Source organism: Schistocerca cancellata, chromosome 4 (assembly GCF_023864275.1).
Source record: "Schistocerca cancellata isolate TAMUIC-IGC-003103 chromosome 4, iqSchCanc2.1, whole genome shotgun sequence".
Taxonomy (NCBI): Eukaryota; Metazoa; Arthropoda; class Insecta; order Orthoptera; family Acrididae; genus Schistocerca; species Schistocerca cancellata.
This window is the reverse complement of record NC_064629.1, coordinates 696,838,540-696,862,769: the sequence shown is the minus strand read 5'-3', so window position 1 is coordinate 696,862,769 and position 24,230 is coordinate 696,838,540. Positions and strand designations below refer to the sequence as shown.

Sequence of the window (24,230 nt, the reverse complement as noted above, 5' to 3'; positions counted from 1 at the left end):
GTGTGTGGTGGTGGGGGGGGGGGGGGGGGGGGCAGCCACATTTGCGTGAGTGTGTGTTTATCATCTAATTTTGACGAAGGCCTTACTGGCCAAAAGCTGTATTTGTGACTGTCTTTTTGTTGTGCCTATCTACAACTCAGAATTTCCGCTATATGGTGAGATATACTAACGTTTTTCCTTAAATGCGCACCAGACTGTCGATGAAATCACTCGGTACAGTGGAGATGCCTTTTTTAAAAAATATATTTCCTCAGAATGAGCTTATTAGTAACTAATTACTATTTTTGGGCCTTTTCTTATTGTTTGACAGAATTACGTCCATTTTTTGTGTATTTCATTCCCAGAAAACACTGAATTGAGTGTACATAAGAATAAAAAATCGCCAAAAGGTACTGACTGTTACCAAAAGCATATAACATGACAATGGCATTCTCTGTGCCAGTATCTCCATTTGTTAACTCTAAACCAACTGACAGTCAATATTCATCTTTAACAACTTTGTGTTTGCTACACAAGCTATAGATTTATTGTTAACACTTAATGGGACAGTTGGTTCCCTCCTCAAGCTTAAATTCGTGTTACCTTTTCCCTTTACATTCAATGTTAAGTTAATAATACTGTCAAACTGTATGTCTCTTTGCAGTTTCACTGGCCTTCACAACAAGAAGTGCCAGTGCCTTTATCAGTGACTTCAATGTTACAGTTATCAACAAAGAAACATTTTCCTCCATGCCTTATCCTGTTTGGAAAGTCAGTTAAAAGGTGTCCACACTGCCACTAGGTGAGCAGTACACACACAAAATGATTATTTCTCATGGAGTCAAGCTTGGTCAGTTCAATGGCTCACATTTCAAAATGGTTGAATGAAAGCATTACTATTTATTGTGAGCAGTTGAATTGCTGGATAGAACTAATCTATAATCAGGCACAGCATCAACTGGTAATAACTGTTCAAAGCAACCACAACGCCATACTGGTTAACACAGCATCACCTATTATTGGCCATCTAACAAAAAAAGTTATGCTTTCATTAGTTTACCAGGGATGCATGTGCAGAATGCCACACAAAATGCCTTTTTTAACAGCTACAGCACAGAATGCAGCATCTTCACTGCTCTCATGCAATCACCCATTGAACCACAGTGGTTCCAAGCATTAGTTCAGTTGAGCAATTAAGGTACCATTTTTTTGCAACAATGTTGGAGGGATCCAGATATGAGGCAACACAATACATGGATCCTGGCCTATTTTTAGGTTGGCAGCAGTCACATGTGCAAGGCATTGTCTTGCATCTTCAATGGTTTCTACTGATTTTCATTGAAAAAAAAAAACAAAACAGTTTATGATGGTTGCTGCCAAAAATTACTTTGAAACCATAATGGAACAGGATAAAGTACAAATTTGGATTGTAAGGGATGTACCAATTCTACGATAAATATTCTAAAGAATTTTAAACAACAAGCTACATTTTCATCCAATAAGTATCCAAATATGTCTTAGAACTACTGTCAGTCTCTGTTGACAAACTCCAGTCTATGGACAGCTATGAAAAAGAATTGGTTCAATATTAGCCCATCTTTTGGCACCATGTTGAGTTGAAACATTAACTAGCTGAATGTTTTATCTAGAGAAGATAATGTACAATTTTATGTATCTAACTCATCACTTTTGTAACAACAGTATAAATGCTTAGTGAATATTTATTACTACCTCTTGTAAAAATATTTAACTTACCTTACTATTGCTTGACTGCATCCAGGGTACCATTGCATCCATGAAAAGGCCGATGTCTTCACATTCTAAACTGTTTTCTGGGTTTGATAAGTAGGCTAGTAAGTTATTTGTAACAGTTAGTTTTACTTTTGTATCTGAGGTATCTAACAGTTTATTAAAGTCATCTAAGGATTTTGGAGCAGCCATTTTCTTGGATTTCTTTCTTTGGAACCTGCAACAAAATTAGTAATGTGTCATCTATTTCAATTCTGGAAGAAAAATATGATTTACCAAATTCAACTTTTAATATGAAAAAAATAAGCTGCAAAAAAGATGTACAGTTAAGAAGAAAATCAACAACCTCCAAACATAAAACTTCTGTTCACAATTCAATCGATGTAAGTAAACTCACTACATACATTGTATTTTAATTTCAGATCTCTCTAGTCTGGTATTTTTAGGCTTGCTTGGTCACTGATTGGACAAACTATCCAACATCCCATTTACAATACAACAAAAGATTTTAATATGAAAATAACAGAAATTGCACACCCTACTGTATTTTCATGCCATGTTGGATCCTTTTTCTTCTTTTTCTGATTGAAGTAGGGAGCTGCATTCTGCAATTAAGATGGGGGCAAGTGTAGCAAACAATATTCATTATTTCTTTAAAAAAAAAGAGCTAATACTACACATCTTAATGTTTGAAGAGAAACTAATTGGTCTAGTTTAAACCTACTGTACTCCAACAATTAATTCCTGTTACATAACACACACTTAACATGAAGTTTGGGAGACATTAATCAGAAATTTCAAGTGGTCATTACCAGAGATTAAGAAGCTGTATAGAAACAGAAAGGATTTTGTTGGTTACCTGCAGTACTGCAAAATCAATACATCAGTACCGCAGCATAGTGACACTGAGTGTATGAGAAATCCCCCCCCCCCCCCCCCACAAACACACACACAACAGATGAGCCAAAACATTATGACCACCTGCTTAATAGCTTGTTTGTCCATTTCTAAAATGAAATGCATCATTGATTCTGCGTATCAGGGACCCCAACAGTTTGTTGGTAGGCTAGTGGAAGTATGTGGCATTCAATGTCTACATGCAGCTCATGTAAATAACAGGACGCTGATTTGTCTATGCAGTGATGCTACCTGATAATGACCCAGATGGGTTCCGTAGCATTACGCTAGGCAAATGTGGTCACCAAGACATCAATGTGAGTTCACCATAATTCCGTAATTTCCTCAAACCGCTGTAGCACAGTTCTGGCTCCGAGACATGGACAAGTATACTGCTGAAAGATGACATCACCATTGGGGAAGGCATCCTGCATGAAGGGATGCAGGTGGTCACAACTGTCACTGTGTCTTCAATTCCTACCACAGATCCAATGCAAGAGCAGGAGAAAGTCTCCCATAACATAATACTGCTCCCACCAGCCTGCACCCGTGTTACACTGTACATTTCAAGCCACTGTTCACCTCAATGAAGGCATTTGTGGAGACAATCAGTTAGCTAGTGCAGCAAAATTGTGATTCACCTGAAGAGCTGATATGTTTCCATTTATCAACAGTCCAATCCCTGTGTCTTGGCCCACTGCAAACGTAATTGACGATGTCATCGGGTCAACATGTGAACACATAGGGGTGGTCTGCTGCGGAGCTCCATGTCCAACAATGTACGATGAATGGTGTGCTCCAAAACACTTGTGTGTACACCAACATTGGGCTCTTTTGGTAGGGATGCCTCAGATCACAATCTATCCTACTTTATAGAACAGACAAGTCTCCGAATCGCGCATTCTGTGAAGAATCGTTGACATCCAACCATTTAGCATCTAGTGGTAGTTTGACTGTCCTTCTCCCTTTCCATAGATGCTCACGACAGTAGCACATGAACATTCAACCAGTTTCTCCATTCTGGAGATACTCATTCACAGGCTCTGCATAATAATAATAATAATAATTTGCCCTTTTTTAAAGCTGCTTACCTCAATGGATTTCCTCATTTGCAGCTCACATCTTCACTACGGTGATCCCCAGTCTGTGTCTGCTCTCCTTACATACTTTTGTTACCGTGCCATGTGCCTTCAACGGCACCAAGAGGTATCCAACATCACAGTGGGCAGAGATCATAATGTTGGGGCTTATCAGTGTGTGTATGTGTGTGTGTGTGTGTGTGTGTGGGGGGGGGGGGGGGGGGAGGGATGATCTCAGATCAATACCGAATAGCTACAGAATTATTTGCAAACCAAAATTAGATAAGCTTGTTAGACGAGGTTATGTGGATATAAAATAATGAAGCTACAGCCACAAACTGCTTGCAGTTCATTCCTAAATTTAAGAGCAATGTGGGCAAGTTGTCTGATAACTTTCTGTTGTGTCAGTTTGCCTTTTTACTGAGATACCTAAATGCTAAGGCTTGCATATCTTGCTGTCACACTGCTCAACATATTCCTTGCACTGTGGCAAAAAAAATTTTCCATACCATCTGCAGCAAGCCAGCTTACCATACACAACTTCTCAATTACGTTCAGTGGTGAACTGTCAACAGCAGCCAACAATTAAGCAGTGTTATTTATAAAAGTGATTCACAGAATTGAATCGTATGTGCTTGGTTGGTTGAGCTTGATGGAAGAGGGTGTGTGGTATAAAAATAATCAAGCTTCACATAAAAAAAAACTTCTTTCAGTTCATTCAAAAATTTTCTCCATGTGTGATTTTAATTGTCATACCAGATGCAGAAGTACTGATACAGGCCACATTATTTAATGATAGAAATGGCTGATAATACAGAAATTATTTCTCCTGCTTTCGGCATTTCAGAAACTAAAAGATTCAAAGTTTCAAGTTTTAACATGTCTAGCTATAACCCATACGACAACTGAAGATTCTCGGTAGTCTAAATGGGCTTTGAATGGTCGCTTTGCAAGTCTGCAAATGTAAAATGATTTTGTTTATGTTTTTATGGCAATGTCTCTGTGCTGGCACAGTCAAAGTTGGAGCAGCCATTTGCAATTTGGGGCTGAAAGATGGAAACAGCATTGGTAGCTATTGGAGATCTTGTCTGGAGCATAGAGCTGTACTTTGAAGACTGAATTCCTCCCTCCAGTTAATGTTCTTTTCACAAAAGATGTGATGGCATGACTTTAAAAAAAAACTCAAATCTGCATTATAAAATGCATAAACAAGTTCACTTTCAGAAGTTAAATTTCCCACAATTCACATCATTACCTTCTGCATGCCTGTACCAAGTAACTTGTCCATTTTTGCTTTTAACAGTTCTTAACAGTATATAATTAACTTTCCCACTCATCTAGGCATACATACTATGTATAAACAAGTGTAATTTTTGTGGTTACTACCCCATAAGTTAACGGAGGTACACAATCATATGATTAATCAACGTGCTAAATTACATTGACACTGCTGGAGTTGGTATTTGAGCTTAACTACATATCTATAAGATGTTATAAATAACGTTCTTTCCTAAGCAGTTTTCGTAATGTGTGAGCAATTATACCAGTAAGTCTCCACAGTATCCCAGTACCACACTTTTCATGCCATGAATCTGTCATGCTAGAAGAGTACACTGTCACAGTGGAAAATCCAGGATAGAATAATGACAGATAATAAATGATAGACTGCTACTCACCATATAGCGGAGATGTCAAGTCTGAGACAGCCACAACAAAAAAAAAAAAAGCTACTGAACACTTAAGTTTTCGGCCAGAAGGCCTTCTTCTGAAATAAGTAAAACACACACACGCACACACACACACACACACACACACACACACACACACACACACTCACTCTCTCTCTCTCTCTCTCTCTCTACTATCTCTGGCTGCTGAGGCCGGACTCATTATATATCTAGTTTCTACTGCAACAATTAGTAGTGCAGTATGGACACTATCCACATTTTTTACAGGATGCATATTTTCATGGTTTAAAAACAGCTCTCTGTTCATGTTCATGAGCACAAAGTAAATCCAAGAGACCATCACAAACGTTTTATGACAATTTAAATATAATCAGTACTTGACATTTCCCTGAATTCTTGAAAACTCCACTACTTCTATCAGAAAGTAAGGAAGGTTAGGATTTATTATACCACCATGATAAGGTTATTAGAGATTAGAGTTAAGTTCTGATAGCACAAAAACAGGGTTGGAATTTGTTCTGTCCTTAAAGCATACCATCCCAGTACTGCCTTAATAAAATCAGGGAAATCAAACAAACCTATATGTTGATGGACATACAAGAATTTGAACCAGGCCACTCCTGAATGTGAGACCAATACCTTAACCTTGTTTGGTCCCTCAGTGAGATCTGATTGTGTGCTTTTATTTATGAAGGAATAAGTGGCTGGGTAGGTCAGTTCAAAGATCAGAGCAAGGTGAGGGAATACCAAGTCTAGTGATACCATAGCTATTAAAACATTGTGGTGTTCAAACTGATGTTTGGATTTAGGACAGGTGTATCTTACAGAAGTGATTCATCAATTCCTATTTTGCCTTCATAACCCATAGCTAACAACACGGTCCAAACTGTGTTTAAATACAATATATTAAATCATGTTAATGTTCTAAGAATGATCAATAACTTCTCAAACATATATGTCGGTGCAGTAATGTTGAACAGCCAGTAAGTGTGACGTCCAGCATACTGAAATCTTCTAGGTACCCAAGGGTTTACAGTCATGTAAAATGACTCTCAAGCATTTTTGGCGCATTTAAATGATCCACACAAACAATATGAACTATGCAGTACATAACTGTTAGTACTTTATCCTGGGTTTCTTTTTTATATTTAAAAAAACAATCAACTACATAACTCTTCCCAGCAGATTTTATGACTAAGTTCAGTAGCTACTAAAATATATTTTACTTATAAATTTGATGGTGATGTTTATTTCAACAACTATGCCAGCCTTTTTATAGCCACAAATCTGTTAAAAAGTAAAAGTTAATTTCACTGAGTGAAATGATTGGAAAACCTACATCCAAATTGCACCATTTCAATTGCAGTGGAGAAAAATTAGTTGACTGAATGATGGCAAATGCTTCACTATTCTGTGAAAAGAATAGCACTTCAAAAACAAGAAATTATTTAATGAACTAATGTTAATTTTGTATTAGGTCACCAAATTACTAATGTGAACAAACACTTTTGATGGTATATCATCTTACCTATATAATAAACACAAATGGAACACTTCCATCCAACAAGATTGCTGAAAGGAATGAGCTCACAAGCAGACATTACTTTATTCTATACAAGTGTTTCACCTATGATTTGAATGCTTCTGCAATGTACATCTCAGGTACCATGACTACCCAGCACAAGTAAATTTTGTAGTGGCTTTAACTTAAGAAATTACAGTGAGAGATATATTAAATGAAATAGAACCACTCTGCTCTGTTGTTCTTGTCTAACTTTTTACTACTGGTGATAGCACATTAACAAATTCACGTAAACAGAAAAAAAGCATCTGCAAATATTAACTATTTCCTTCTTTCAAAAAGTAGTAAATAAATATTTTAATCGCAATGTAATTTCAACTTACTTACCTGTATCAAGTAATTTATTGCACCAGAAATGCAGCTAACCGTGAACTGGATAGATAGCAAGCCCTGAAAATCATATATACAAGTTAAAGTTTCACTACATCAAGAAGGGTATTATTATTATTATTATTATTATTATTATTATTATTATTATTATGAGAAAGCGATTTATGGTACAATACTGACTCATTTTTCACAGCAAACCTGAATCTCAGATTTACTTACATACACAACAACATAAGTAAGAACAAATATAGATGTGAAATATCGCGACAAACTAAATTATGTTTAGAGCATACATTTGGTTGCAGATGACAAGCTACCTTTAATAAATAACACACAAGTGGTCCTGAAACACCATGCAAACAGAGTGTGAAGGTATTAACAAAAAGAAACAAATTGTTTGTTTGAAATAAATATCCACATAATTTTGTAATCATTTAGTAAAAATGTTCGCATTACAGATTAAATAAAACACAAACCCACTGACAATGGCACAGAGGTGCTGAAACATGTTTGGGAACTTGGAAAAAAGGTGTTTTGCATCCAACAATACTGCACACACCTCTTCAAAGATACTGGAATGCCTATACTCTTTCCAATACACATTCTCTTTAACCATATCATATTCAAGTAACAGTTCAGGCAAATACACATCCATCTCATTGCAACTGCATTTGTATTAAAACTTCCATAAAACAGCAATGCTTATAGTACTATCAAAATTTTCTGCTATATCAAAAACAACATACAAAGGATATGCCAAATGCTTCAGCAGTCTCCATCCACAATATCATTCAAAGGCATACAGCTGATAAAACTATGAGGAAAAACAAAAGAAGAAGAAAAAAATGGACTTCCATCAGCCAACTATGGAATATTCATTATACCTTATCACTTTTTATCCACTTTCAGATCTTTACTTAAACTGCAGGAACATTCGCCACAAGACACAAAATGATGCAAGTCACACATCAACGTAAGAACACCCTTACTTCTATGCCACAAAAAAATAAATCCAATAGCATGACAGTTTACAAACATGCAGCTAAAATAACAATACAACTAAATGGTAACAATTACATAGTGGGGGGAGGGGAGCTTCTATTTTTCATGGTTTGTTTTTATAGCAAAAAGTGGGTTAAATATGGCATAAACACAGACATTGGGTTATGCTATAGCTCAATCTGTTACCACAAACTGTATTTGGCACTCATACTTTTTGGCTTCGTCAACTCTAAACTAAATTCTTACCTCCTAATCCAGACACCAAGCTGAGCCATAGTCAATCTGTCACCACAACCAAAATTTCAGAGAAGGGAGGGGGCAGCAAAAGCACACTCTAGCCTACACTAGTGGAATGAGGTCATGAAAAAGAGACATACAAAGTACTCTACAAACATCAGAACCTTAACCACCATACAAATGGAACAAATTCTTATGTTTGTTTAATACTGTAACTGAAAACCCGATACATTAAATTACATGTTTCTATGATTATTGTGCATATTCTGTGAGCATACAACAATCAAAGAACATGTGTAATGATTATTCACCACTGAACCTCTGACAAAAGAAGCAAATTTGCTATGAGATATAAATAGCATATAAATGATTATCATGTACACACTGGCATGCCACAGCAAACAAACTCTCCACAACTAAGTAACTACAATGACAATTTCAGGATATCTGCAGTAATTTTCTATCCATAGGCTACTGTTAACAAAACTGGGAGGAATCAATTTCATTGTAAAGTAAGCAGCAGTAGTTCATATCAGAACAAGGATTACTGTTTTCACTTTTTATTCATGGCACTGTCTATACCATAAATCTTACGCAAACATAACAATGAGGCTGTTAAGAACTCCTTTGAATTAGAGAATTACATTCAAAGTTATGAGGCCCCAAAATCTGATATACATTCTCCCTTAAACTTTGGCACATGCAAACACCTACACGACTATTAGCAGTGTGCCTGTCTGCTTACAATGACAAAGGTATGTAAACAGACTACTACTTGAAAACTGAATTCATTAAATATGTTCCATTATTTTTCTGCATCGCAGAATATCAGTTCATGAACGTCTGCACTACAATGACATCACACTAGCACTCATCTGTGGCAATTAACAAGCAGAATTAAACAAGCAATGAAATCACAGAAGCAGACAAATGAATCATGAATAAAGGCCAGGCCATATTTGATTACTGCCACCACTAATAAAGGAACTACCAGGAGTACTATTATATGACTTTTAGGAGTCCCATACTTTTCTATATCAACTGCTGAACAGACAACCCTACTACAAATAATAGTTTACCATGGTTGTGGACCATCACTTACCTTACAGAGAAAGGTGAGACTGAGTGATGGCCCGTTTCTTTTTCCTGCATTTCACACTTTCGCTATTATTTCCATTAGTAGTTATTATAACTTTTTGAACAGTAAATTAATTCTTTTGTGTACAGATGCACTTAAAACATTTATTGGAGAGTTTAGTCAATGACAACTTATACAGAGGTCATACACACAAACTGTATCAACCTGAAAGTTAGCACAGAATTGTTGACAACTTTATCAATCATACTGGGGCAGGGGTGGATTAGCGGTTGGTCTGTTTTTGTTTTTATTTCTCTGACGACAAAGGTAACTGATTTGTTCATAATGCACTGTGCACAATAAACAACGGGAGAGCAATTTTTACCACAACGATACAAATACATACAAGGCAGAATCGCTTTATTGATAGCGCGTGAGAGAACAAGAAAAATTCTGTGACACAGCAATCCTAAAAAAACACTTACAGTTTTCGCACCCTGCTTAATCACATGGCTCTTTCGCTTCGTGACGGGCCTCAACTTGGAGCTGTTTTATTAATCGGCACTTAACTAAACCAACATTCATTGGTTTGTCCACATCCCAGCATTTTGCAGAAACGATACACTTAAAGCACAGGTGAATCAGCAGTTGTCATTATTTTGTTTTGTAAAGAATGCCATGCTTCTGCTACTGTTCTAAATGATAGTCTACCATTAGTATCGGTTTCCTTATGTTGTTAAGAAATGATGGTACCGGAACTTTGCGCGTCTCTACTAAAGCAGCCTTGCCGAACAAATGTACACAACTATTCCAAAAGCAATAATAAAACACTGAGGCTTGTGAAGTTACTTTGTGAAATCATCTACACAAAGCTATAAAACTGTTCCACATAGGTAGTGCGGCGGCGTAATAAGTAAACAAACTGCTAGCATCTACCTTCACCTTCGTGGGTGTGTTCCAAAGGAAGGAGTTTTTCGTTTCATAAATATCACAGTGACACTGAAAAAACATACGCTGACGCTGTTCCTGTACAGTTCATCTTCTATATTATGTCCTATTCTGTGACTTAGCGACAATCAATAACAGAAACTAGATATGACAGTTTATATATCGTGCAGTGATAACTTTAGTTATTCGCATCAATTATTGTTTACTTAAATAACCACAAAAACAAAAACAAAATCAACTGATTCATCGTTGCACAAAGAGGCAAATTACTGCACTTGAGAAACAACTCATTAACACCACTTCCAAAAACCATAACTCCCACTCTATCATAATGTCACAGCATTAACTCAGTACACTAATGTAATCAAAGATACTAAATACAGATACACCCAGATCCAGTCTCACAGGGTATAGAGCAAAGGCAGTGATCACTGAGCAAGGAGAAAATAAATAAAATCTTTGACCGAGCTCTTGGGTTCGTGCAAAGGCTTTTCCGCACGCAACGATCTACCTGCACAGTGCTCACACATCAAATCTGCGCAGAGAAATCGTAGCGGGTGGACAGGAAATGTACAGTAAATGAGATGCGCGTGAAATTGGAATCTTGAGCAAAATTACTGAAATGTGTGGGCATAAATCACGACTGCGCCGATAAATTGTATCCTGTGAACTGAAAATCGCCGCAAAACGCGTGCGAAACGTTAAGATTCAATATTCCTACATCCAGATACGAATCTTTGCGTGTCAAAAACATATAAATAAAGTTGTTTCGTGTTTTGAGGGATGTCCAGTGACAGAGATCTAGAGGGAAGAAGAGAATTTATCTGTTAAAGATACTACGCCTAATTTCAAAGCATGCTCTAGGAAAATGCACAAATGAGATAACAGAAAACTGCAGAATACATCACTAAAAATGAAGATAAGAAAAAATATAAATACATATTACAATGCTATTGCGCTTTCTTACTGTAAGGACAACGATTATAAGGGACAGTCAAATAAAAACGAGACATTGCAAAGTAGTCAGTAAACTGTTTATTATCTAAAAAGAAATCGCCGTAACATACACATATACCAATGTGAAACAAGACCGTCAGCGCCTTCAACAAAAAATGTTTGCAGCTGCTTACGGAGCAATGATTACACATCTTTGTCCGAAGCAAATGGACGGCCACAAATGCCACGCGCCAGAGTTCCAAAATGAAAATGTGGAATTCACATGGGACGAGATAGAGATTGTATGGAAGGTGACCAGGGCTTCCCGGTGAAACGTATGCAGCGTAGTCAAATCAACCTCGGCAACAAATGGGCCTGCTGATCACTCAAGATAATTGTTCTTGATCACTGGTAACTTGGTGCACAAAAATATTTTTCATGACTGCGAACTAAATATCTGGTAGGTCAGGTATAAATGGTGGCGACCGGAGCTGCAAAAACAATACGGAAGAACCGATTGAGCCAACGGACGGACAGTTTGTTCGTTGTTTCTGAGTGCAGTCACGAATCTAAAGCAATCACTGCATCTCTGTCACGCTTTTATTTGAATATTGAATAAGTGGATCGTTGTCTCATAGCTATCATTTGGATATCAAGTCCGTGAAGCCAGCAACAGAGAAAGATTACTAGATACCTTATATTACATATGTTACATTTGACTAAGAGATTGATATTGCATGGATTACTTTGATGAATTTTACAACAGAGTTATCACTCTGTATTTGTTTTAATCACTTAATGAGAAAATATCACAGGCATCAGCTTTCAGGGCAAAGTGCATACCTGTATTTAATTAATTATATATGACAAGTTATAACTCTGTGCCAAATCAGGCGTTTCACATGTGATACAATACCAATTATGTCATCAAGAAAGCCTCACAGATAGACCTAAAACTTCAAACTGTCGTTGTCACCTCCCCCTAGATGGTTAACAGTGCCCCAGTAAACAATCGACTGATATCAAATACAAAAGAGATGCCAACTGTATCTAAATCTTGATGCGTGTAATGAAGAATACTATTATAATAACACTGGAAAACACTTTTATTCAGTAGCATTGTTAGTGATTGCTTGGGTCTTATTCGGTATAATATGTTTGAAGAATGGAGAGTTGGAGTTAAATGTTCTGTTTCTACTGAGGCCATTATCAGTGGAAAACCAGCTCAGTAGGATGAGGAAGTAGAAGGGGAAGGAAATCAGTCATAATGAAGAAACAATGCCAGCATTCACCTAGGTAAATTAGCTGCACAGGTGTTAGAGTGGTGTCTCGGATGTTTACTAGGAAAGTGGATGTCCAAAGGAGGAGTGAGGAACAGAGTCTGAAACTATTAGGATGGATGGAAAGGAAAGATGTCACACTTCACTGGAAGCAACTGAGAGCATCTGTCTGTTGACCATCATTCCAGCCACAACTAATACATTATTCTCCTCCTGACCTCCTCACTGGTCTACATCTAGATCTATATCCACATACATACTCTGAAACCCACTGTATGGTGTGTGGTGGAGTGAACCTTGCACCACTGCAAGTGATTTCTTTTCCTGTTACACCTGCAAATAGAGCGAGGGGAAAATGACTGATGATATGCCTCCCTTTGAGCCCTAATTTCTTGTATCTTATCTTCATGGTTCTCGCATGAAATGCATGTTGGCGGCAATAGATTTGTTCTGCAATCGGCTTCTAATGCCAGTTCTCTAAATTTTCTCAATAGTCTTTTGTGAAAGGAATGTTGTCCTCCATGCAGGGATTCCCATTTTAGTTCCCGAAGCATCACCATAGCACTTGTGTGGTGATCGAGCCCACTAGTAAAAAATCTAGCAGCCTGCTTCTGAATTGCTTCAATGTCTTCCTTTGATCTGACCTGGTGGGACCCCGACATTGAAGCAGTACTCAAGAATGGGTTGCATTAGTATTCTATACATAACCTCTTTTGCAGAATAACCATACTTCCCTAGATTTCTTCCAATAAACCAAAGCTGACCATTTGACTTCTCTACTACTCTCCTTACGTGCTTCTTCCATTTCATGTCGCTTTGCAACATTATGCCCAGGTATTTAATTGATGAGACTGTCAAGCAGTACACTAATAATACTATATTACAACATTACAGAATTGTTTTTCCTACTCATTGGCATAAACTTTATTTTTTCTACATTTAGAGAAAGCTTCCATTCATCGCACCGACTAGAAATTTTGTCAAAATCATCTTACATCCTTTTATAGACACTCAATGTTGACACCATGTTGTACACCACAGCGCCACAAGTAAACAGCTGCAGATTGCTGCTCACCCTGTCTGTCAGATCATTTATTTGTATAGAGCATAAGAGTGGTGCTGTACCACACTTCCTTGGTGCACTCCTGATGATATCTGTCTCTCTGGTGAACATTCACCATTGATGACTGTGTACCATTACTTAAAATGTCTTTGAGTCACTCACATATCTGAGAACTGAAGCCATACACTCATACCTTCGTTAGTGCTTTGCAGTTGGGCACCATATCAAATGCTTTCCGGAAATCTCGGAATATAGAATCCGCCTGCTGCCCTTCATCCACGGTTCACAGGATATCATGTGAGAAAAGGGCAAGCTGAGTTCTGCATGAACGATGCTTTCTAAATCTCTGGTGATTGTGGATCGAAACTCTTCTGCCTAAGGACATTTATTATATTCAAACTGATAATTCTGGAGAAAACTGATGTAAAGGATTTGTGTCTGTAGGTCTGCGGGTCTGTTCTTTTACCCATCTTATATACAGGAGTCGTCTGTGCTTTTTTCCAGTTGTTTGGGACTTAGTGCTGGGTGAGAGACTCGTGATAATTGCAAGCTAAGTGAGAGGCAAATGTGGCAGAGTACTCTCTGTTAAACTGAATTGGGATTCTTGCAACTTATTTCTTTTCAATTATTTCAGTTGCTTCTCTGTGCCAAATATGCCTATTACAGCGTCCTCCATACAGGAGTCTGTACAACAGTCAGACAGTGCTATGTTTGTGTCTTCCTCTCACATGAATGATTTCTTAAATGTGAGATTTAAAACTTTGGATTTCCTTCTGCTGTCTTCTATTGTAACACCAGACTGGCCAATGAGTGACTGGATAGAAGCCTTCAACCTGCTTAGTGATTTTACACAGAACAAGAAATTTCTCAGGATCTTGGCAAGGTCTTTTGGTAAGATACGTCAGTGGTCGTTGTTTGCTTCGCACATCAATCTTTTTACAGATGCCTGAATGTCTATTAACTTTTGTGAGTCACTATTTGTGCATTCCTTTTTGAACCGATAGTGCAACCATTTCTGCTTCTTCAGCAGATTCCAAATTTTTTTTATTAAACCATGGTGGGTCCTTTCCATCCTTGATCCGCTAGTCAGTACATACTTCACTAGGGCATGATTTGCAGAGAGTTTAAACTTTGCCCATAATTCCTCTATGCCAATCATACTGGAACTAAATGATGTCCATTCATTTTCTAAGTGGGATGTTAACAGCTGCTTATCAGCTCTTTCTAGCAAAAATACTCTCTTGGCCTTCTTAATGGATTTATTAACTTCAGTAATCATCATGATGTCATCATGATGACATCATGATGACATCATGATTACTGATCCCTGTCTCTATACCGACAGTGTCAATAAAGTCAAGCCTGTCTAAAGCTACAAAGTCTAAAATATTTTCACTGTATGTGGGCTGTTAAACTAGCTGCTCAAGACTGTTTTCAGAAAATGTGTTCATAAGTACTTTACAAGACTTCCTGACTGTGCCACCTGCAATAATCCATAGATGCCTCAGTCTATACTTGGTAGGTTAAAGTCAGTTCCAACTAATATTGCATGATCTGGTCATTTCTGCCATACTGTGCACATATTTTCTTTAAATAACTCGAAAACTGACACAATGAATTGGGTGGCTGGTAAAAATATCTTATATTTAACTTCGAGTTCACCTAGACCTGTAACAAGCATCCGTATAATGTCATAGTCAGACTCACAATAGCCATATTGATGTAGATGCGTCAATGTAGAAGCTAAGTAAGGGGCAAATGCAGTAGAGTAGTCTCTGTAAAACTGAATTGAGATTCTGACAACTTATATGTTTTCAACTCTTTCAGTTGCTTCTCTATGCCAAATATGCCTTTTACTATGTCCTCCAATCAAACAGCGGTATTTTTGTAGTCCTCTCATATGAATGATTTCTTAAATGCAATATTTAAAACTTTGGCATTCCTTCTGCTGGCTTCTATTGCAACACCAGAGTGGTCAACGAGTGACTTGATAAAAGCCTTCAACCTGCTTAGTTATCTTACACAAGACCAGAATTTTCTTCTGTTCTTAGCAAAGCCTTTTGCTAAGATATGTTGGTTGTATTTGTTGTATGCTTCGCTCATCAATCCTTTTACAGACACTCAAGTTTCTACTAACTTTTGCCTGTCATCATTTGTGCATTCTTTTTTGAACTGAGAGTGCTACAGTTCCTGCTTCCTCGTCCTTTCCATCCTTAATCCACTTAATTGCCACATACTTCTCCAGGGCATAATTTACAATCAGTTTCAACTTTGTCCATAATTCCTCTATGCCAATCATACTGGAACTAAATGATCTCCATTCATTTTCTAAGTGGGATGCTTACGGCTGTTTATCAGCTCTTTCTAGCAAAAATACTCTCTTGGCCTTCTTCACGGATTTATTAACTTTAGTAATCATCAACGCTATGATGAAATCGTGATTACTAATCCCTGTCGCTAAACCGACATTATCTATTAATAAAGTCAAGCCTCCATGAACCTACAAAGTCTAAAATATTTTCATTGTGTGTGGGCTGTTGAACTAGCTGCTCAAGACAGTTTTCAAAAAATGTGTACATAAGTAGTTTACAAGACTTCCAATCTGTACTGTCTGCAATGAATCCACAGATGTCCCAGTCTATACTTGATAGGTTAAAGTCATTTCCAGCTAATATAGCATGATCTAGTTATGTGCGCACTACTGTGCATAGACTTTTTTGAATGATTCTAAAACTGTCACAGCAGAATTCTGTGGCCAGTAAAAATATCCAATAATTAACTTAAATTCACCTAGACCTGTTACATGTGTCCAGATAACATCACATCAGACCAAATTTCGACCTCAATGCACACAATATTTTTGTTAACTGGGACGAACACTCCCCTCCTGTAGCATCTATCAGTCTTGTCGATATATGTTCCATACCTCTACACCGGGTTTCAGCCAGCTCTCAGTTCTAAGAATAATTTGAGTGTGACAACTTTCTAAGGGGGAGTAAATTCAGGAAATTTGTTACAAATACTTCAACAGTTTATTGGTAAAATTTTGACAGTTGAAGTGTTGGTACTTCATAAATGGTCTGACGTCACTCTCTGCATATTGACATGAATATTTATCAGAGGACCTCAAACTACCACCTAGCCTAAGAAACCACAATGTGCACTTTGTTAAGTATTCTGCTGCCAGAGTAGCTGCTTCCTTTGTCTAGAACACCCCTGACCTATCAAAAGAAGTCCTAAGTCCTACAATTTTTCAGCCCATAAACCAGATCACAAATCTGCAGCTAAAGCCATCACAGAATCGACGGAGCCTTTGGCTGGAACCTCCCATTCGGCCCCAAACCAAAGGACCCTAATCAATTCTGGCAATGATGCTGCAAATTGTGAGCACTGCTTGTACTCAGTGTGCAAGGCAAGCAGTCTTCACCACTCCTGCCAGCCACCTGTATGAACTGAGGCTGGCCTCAAAACCCAAGCGACAGATGGCAATACAGGCCCTCATTCACATCTCGAATGAGCCCCCCCCCCCCCCCCCCCAGCAGACATACTGAGCACATGTTGGATTTCTTTCCACACTGAGTGACACAAAATGTGGTACCACCCGCCACTCACCCCGCTGTGAAGGCAGATCCCCCACATCAGGTGCACTGCAAAGAGCCTCAGTAGCAGAGCCCATAGGCAAAACAAGTGACATCTGAGGTGTCCCATATGATGCAACAGATTCTCTGCCACCACAACACCCGGAGGCAGCAGCCAGAAAATGGCTGTCAGTAGTCAAAAGTATCCCAAGCTGTTCATGATTTGTGGCCAGCTCCACCTGTATCTGCACATCCTATCCATCTACTAACTTAGGACTGAACTATAAAAACACACACATCAAACTATGTATGTAGCTTGCTACCTTCTTGATTTGTCAGCAATGGAGGCTGATGCCTTACTGAGCTGTCTAGCTTGTCATTCAAAAGGAGTAACAACTGTGCTACATACTGCACAAATCTGCACTTAACAGTTACTAAAACTGGAGATTAAACCTCTAAAATAAAAAAATTAATAAAAGTGAAAAAAAGCGCATGGAATTTGAGAATCAAAAGTGTGATGTGGGGAGACTTTGACTACCAGCATTTTACCAGAACAGACAACTTTATGCTGAGGTGGTTGTACAATCCAGCACTTGCTCTGTAAGACTCGTACAACTTATATCAGACTGGAGCATTCAGGAGATGTTACATGATAGTGGGACGTTGGATTCAAAGGGCTTTTAAGTTACAAGCGTCTTTAGGCATAGTTCTAGTAACTTACAAACAGTAATTTTTTACACACTAGTTATTTAGATTGCAATAATATAGTCATTTAAATCCACAGAAATGGATACAATACACGACTGACATGATGCAATAATATAACACTAGTATAAAATAAAAGAGATATTGGCAATCTGGTAATGTCTTTCATGCATAATTAAAACTTCTTAATAGCTGAGGATGCACTTTATTACAAACAGTGCAGATAAATCCTACTGCACTTGTACGCATATGCAACAAGGAGACTGAATGAGTACCATTGGACAGCTTCAGACAATTGTTAAAGACAAAGAACTACACCCTTTACTCTCAGTATATTCTCCCTCTCCAAAAACTACAACTACAATTACAGTCATTATAAGGTATCTTTGAGTTGTGCACACTAACAACATTTGATAATTGTTGCATCAATAAGGTAATATTAATCAGAGAAATATTACTGGAACGTATATGCCAAAACTCTTCTAAACATGAGTAGCTTTCTAACAGCTATGAGAAAATGACATAAGAATCTTGAACGATTCGTGTTCCCTATAAACAGCATTTAACTTGGAATGATGGTAATACCAAAACCAAAATGGTGTAAAAAATGTGCCCATGAAATAGCGTAAGTTTCATGAATAGGAGTAAACATACCTATGAATTTATCATTTCCTGTAACTATGAAGTCTTAACTAATTAATTCACAGAATAAATTAAGTTAACTAAATTAAACTAAAGTAACTGTAATAACTACATACTAGTGAATTGAAGGAACTGTGCAAACTATTAACACTGCTGTCCACTGACAGATTCTGAACAATAAAAACTAAGTTAATTCATGTTTTACTTGTATCTAACCCATTAACAAAGTTTCATCGATGATCAGTATAATATTCACATCACGAATCACTGTTCTCTACAGAAAATGAGTTTACTTTCTCTCACAATAATCATGCTCCCTGCTAATTATGACAGACCATATTAACATTACTTACAGCTATTTCACAAAAATGCTCAGGCCTCACTTATCACCCAGGAGAACTGTGAAACAGCAACAGTAGTAGATCACTCGACTTGCAAATTGAAACTGGTAACATTATGTAAATTACTTTCATATAGTGTGGACTCTAGAAATCAAAGTTGCCTTCTGGCAAACTTCTGTTTACATCGTACTCTAGAAAGACTCCTTTAACATCATCACTCTTTATTACAGTATGAATCACCATTCACATGGAGCTGATACAATGGCAGTTGTGATCCTTACAAGAATAATGACAAACATTCACCATAGCTTTACTGAAATGCTATGACACAAGTGCAGAAATGTAGTAATAAAACGCATAAAATAACAGCACTGCAATGTCACTCTTAAGGAGGGGATTGTTTGTATTCTCTGATAGTTGACATGAGATGCAGAAAAGATGCAGCAAGCCTGAGTAGATGTAGTCGGCCCAGTGTCATTTAAAAACATGTCAACAGTAGGCAATGGGGGCCTTATGATGTCACAGAGCAGTGATGGCTGCCCAGCCTAAAGTATAGGTGGGGAGAGGAGGGGTAGTGTCCTTGCAGGGACATGGTAAACATGGCATGGGAACACATGACTACTCTTGGAAGGTTGGAGGGGAGGGGGGGGGGGTTAAGGAGGAGGCAGGAGTGGGTGCCATACACTCCTGATGTGAGGAGACAGGTGATGATAGCACCGCAAAATGCACTGCTGCACCCAGATGCAGCTGCCAAGAAGACTTATCCCATCTTGTTCATCACAGTGCATGACAAGCTATGTGGCACTAACAAAAACATAACTGATTATGTAGTGGATGAGAGTTTGCTATACAAGGAATAAATGCACACTAGGGATGGGGCTTTTAGGACTGAGTTTGAAAGGATGGGACCACCAGTTTATCTCACAATGACTTTTTGGAAACCAGAAACACTGTGCACCTGTTTTAGATTTCCATGTCTCACTGAGAGTTGAGATCAGGAATACACAGAGATGGGAAATGTAGTTCAGGTGTTGGGAATGGTAGTAAGGACACTGGTATCTTCAGTTCCATGATTCAAACCAATATTTGTGATGGCTGAACTGAGAAATGGTCATAAAGCAGCTTGTGGTATATCACAATGCACTAAAGGATCATGTAGAAAGAGAAGGATAATTTTATAGAAACTAGAGACTTCATGAAGCAGGACATACAGCACTAAGGTTATGGATTGGCATAGGTTCAATGCTAAGGTTAGTGTCACATTCACCAATGAAAGAGCACAAAAATTTCAGCAATAACTATTGGGGGAATTGAAATGAGTCCCTTGACTCCAGCGCACATGGGTGTTCGGAATGTAAACACACGTTGGTGGGTCGCTGGAAGTAGGAGTCTTTTCCATCTTTTAACATCCTGGAAGGTGTTTGTTTTGTGGCTGATACACAGTAATTATGGCTGGTGTTAGTGTCAGATGACTATCATAGTGCCTTTAGAGTGTCAAAATGTACAACTGTAGTATGATCTGTTAATCATATCTCAGTGTTCACAGGCGACAGGAGCTGCAAAATTTGGTATGGGCCTTCATAAGATGACAAAAAATTTCATTTCTCCATTTTGGATTGCAAAATTCCACAGTAAAACCCAAGCACCCTGTCAGTATGTCGGTAATTTGTTTTTACTTGTCTAGTGATTGCTCCTGAATTATGTTGTTGCACTTTTTTCCAAAGAGCTTTAAGTCCCCTGGTTAGCCACTTAACTTCTCCTAAATCTATAGCTTCTGGCCACTTTTCTAATTCAAAATGGGTACTCATCTTTCATTCATACATGATTTCATAAGGAGTGAGCCCAGATGGTTCATGAACGTAATTGTTGTAGGTAGACAAAATGTACAATAATCATTTATCCCAATCATTGTGAGTTTTGATAATGTAATAAGGAAGCATCTTTGTGATTCTCATTTTCCTTGAGAGGAAATGGTGTTATATATTTGTCCAAATAATGAACACAACACTTGTCATTTATATAGGAGGACAACACCATTATATATATGTGCAGCAGTTTACAGATTTGTCCAAATAAGGAACACAAAATTTGCCTATATATCACTTGATCTGTGAGAATCACATCAGGGCTTTTGAAAAGCAGATTCACATGGTTGACAAAGGCTTTTGCCATTGTTTTCACTGTCGTATGAGGAATTGGAACCAAAGTTAGATAATGTGAAAAATGATCAAAAATTGACAAAATGTACTTGTGTTTTTATGTTGCTTACTGGAATGTTCATAGAATATCAAGTGCTGTCTCAAAAGGCCTAGAGGCCTCAGGTAGGGTTTGCAGCAGAATTCAAATCTAATCTGTTGTGCTCTTTGTGCACAAGGAATGCAAGTGTAAATGTAATCTTCAACAATGTGTCGTCAACCCTTCCCCAACATCTTGTCACTATTCATGTGCTGGTTGCCTGCTTTTCACTATGACAAGCTTGAATGTTGTCAAAATATTGTGCAATAATATGGTGTTGGAGTGCTTTTGGTATTACCAGCTGGTTTCCTTGTGGAGTTCTCTGATATAAAATGCCACCTTCTGGTACAAATTCAGGAAGAGTAGAAAACTGCTGACATTCTGCATCTTGCTCCAGTGTCTGCTGCAATCAAGTAATAAGTACCTCATTCACTTGAATCACATGAACTTCACTGCTTTGAGCATTTACACTTTGGTGAACTTTACAAGGCTTGCAACGAACCTCATAGTCATATTTAGTCAGTTTTAAAGCCCATCTTGTCAGTCAACTACTTGGTTCCTTTAAATTTAAGAGCCACAATAAGGCAACAAGATCAGTGACTACTGTGAAATGTCTACCATAAAGATAGCACTTGAAGTAGTTTATGCAGAATACCAGAGCCAACAACTGTTTCTTAGCTGTATATTTGCTTTGTTAAGCTGACAGGATGCATAGCCAACTGGTTCATCTACACCATCTTGCTCCTGACTTAAAATACAACTCATGGAATGATCACTAGCATCATAGGGCAAGATAAATAGTTTATCAAAGTCTGGATGAATGAATAGGGAGGAGCTTTCGTTTCATCATCATTTCACATTTGGTGGTCCAGTTCAAAAGTGCCCCTTTTTCCAGGAATTTTCTTAATGGCTTCATGACAGTGGCATAATCTTGCACAAATGTATCATAATAATTTGTGAGACCAAGAAATAATTGCAGTTCTTTCACATTTTTTGGTGCAGGGAAATGATCAACTGCCTCGATGAGGCGTGAGTCTGATTTTATGCCAGCAGAACCTGTAATTTGGCCCAGGTATTGCACCTCAGACTCCGCAAAAGAACACTTCTCCAATTTTAAACTTAAATTGGCAGCTTGTAAATGTGATAGTACACTTCTTAGCCGGTCAGAATGTTCTTCCATCAACCACAATAATGCAAATGGTGGGTTTCAACACACACAGTAGTAAATCCGTACACCACTGGAAAGTAGAAGGTGGGTTCATTTCTCAAACCAAAAGGCATTCCATGAAACTTATATAATCCAGAAGGCAGGAGAAATGCCATCTTTGGCCTGCCTTGAGGTGAAACTGGAATTTGATGACAGCTTGATTTCATACCCAGGGTAGTAAAATATTTGCAATTTCCTAACTGATCCAGTGTTTCATCAATACAAGGCACCTGATATGTAGTTTCAGGAGTAGTTACTCGATTCACTGCTCATATTTTGACACAAAGGTGGTAAGTTTTTTCGCCAGCAATGCTTATTATGGGCACAATAATCATAGGCGATGCCCAAGGGCTAAAGGAAGGCTGAATTATTCCAGCATCTAACTGCTATTGGATTCTTTCTCCACAACTGATTGTAAATGACAGGGAATGTAAATGATACGGAGTGTAGTAAGACTTATGAGCTATCGCCAATGTAATCCTTGTTGGACTTTTCATGCTGTGTTATAACCATGGCTGGAAAATAGCCATGTGAATTTCTCCAATATCTGTTCAGATAAATACATTAATTCCTCTTTTAAATGGATTCTAAGGGATGGGATGGGATTATTGCATACACTTCCTGAACTGACAATGAAGTTTGTTTATTTCTTTTGTCCTACACCGTTCAGTGTCTGGTATTGTTGTGACTTGTATATTGGCCAATATCGTTCCACGTGTAACTTCAGCATCTCGTGTGCCAAAATTATCTAAACAAATGGGAACACACATTTTGCTATTTGTGTTTTGGATGGGATTCCCTAAGCTGTTAAGTAATCAGTCTGCATGCCCACTCACAAGCAATACCAACACCGCAAAAGAATGTCAGCTCCAATAGGTGAGTAGTTGAAATATTCACAAAAAACAGTAATATTAGTTCCACACTAGCTACAGCAATTGTGAATACATCACTGTTTCACCACCAATGTGGGAGCAATATTAGCTATGTGTGGCCTGAGCTCCCAGTTGGTGCACATCGACAGCGCAGAAAGATACGTATATAGCTTCTTTTCTGTGTGTACTTCGTAGATTTTTACTTAAATTGCGTGTGACTTTTAGTTACTGTAATTGTAAATTCAGGCAGATTATAGCGCAGTCGTTAAGCATTTGTTTTGTTTTGGTATGTCAGTGGCACTTGTCTGTCTAGTAGGCTCTCAGAGATCAGGGTGGCCTGAGCTCCCAGTTGGTGCACATCGACAGTGCATAAAGATACGTATATAGCTTCTTTTCTGTGTTTACTTCATAGATTCTTACTTAAATTGCATGTGAGTTTCATGTAGGAGGTGTAATTTCGAGTTTTAGTTACTGTAATTGTAAATTCAGGCAGATTGTAGCGCAGTCATTAGGCATTTGTACAGGTTAGTTCATACATTCTTTGCGTGTTTCCCTTGTGTTATCTAGGCACGGACTCGTGTTTCAGTAACTGTTGTTCATCATCGATTAGAATGGACAGGCACTGTGATTGCTGTTTCGGATGAGGGCTGAGTTGGCATCCCTTCACTCACAGCTGCAGGCGCCGCTGATTTCAGTCGCGCAGCTTGAGGCTGTTGCCAACGGGCACCACTGTGGGGAGCCGGACTAGGGTGTCACGGGGATGTCAACCGCGTCCCATCTGTCCCCAGATCGGTCTGTCGCT

At 38.1% G+C, this 24,230-nt stretch overlaps 1 protein-coding gene across 19 annotated transcripts in view; it reads right to left on the bottom strand.

Moving 5' to 3' along the window:
- The window catches only part of LOC126183635 (CLIP-associating protein 1-B-like), a 764,859-nt gene extending 753,917 nt beyond the window's left edge, over positions 1-10,942 (bottom strand). For 14 of the 19 annotated variants that reach the window (XM_049925772.1, XM_049925761.1, XM_049925760.1 and 11 more), the window contains exons 1-3: positions 9,646-10,941; positions 7,302-7,364; positions 1,735-1,945 (exon numbers count right to left, since the gene is read on the bottom strand). In XM_049925772.1, the coding sequence (XP_049781729.1) occupies positions 1,735-1,920 (186 nt within the window). In that variant the 5' untranslated portion in view covers positions 1,921-1,945; positions 7,302-7,364; positions 9,646-10,941. Of the gene's footprint in view, positions 1-1,734; positions 1,946-7,301; positions 7,365-9,645 lie in introns of all 19 variants that reach the window. The other 5 variants (XM_049925777.1, XM_049925765.1, XM_049925764.1 and 2 more) reach the window with 5 other exon arrangements.
- Between the last annotated feature and the right edge of the window lie 13,288 nt (positions 10,943-24,230).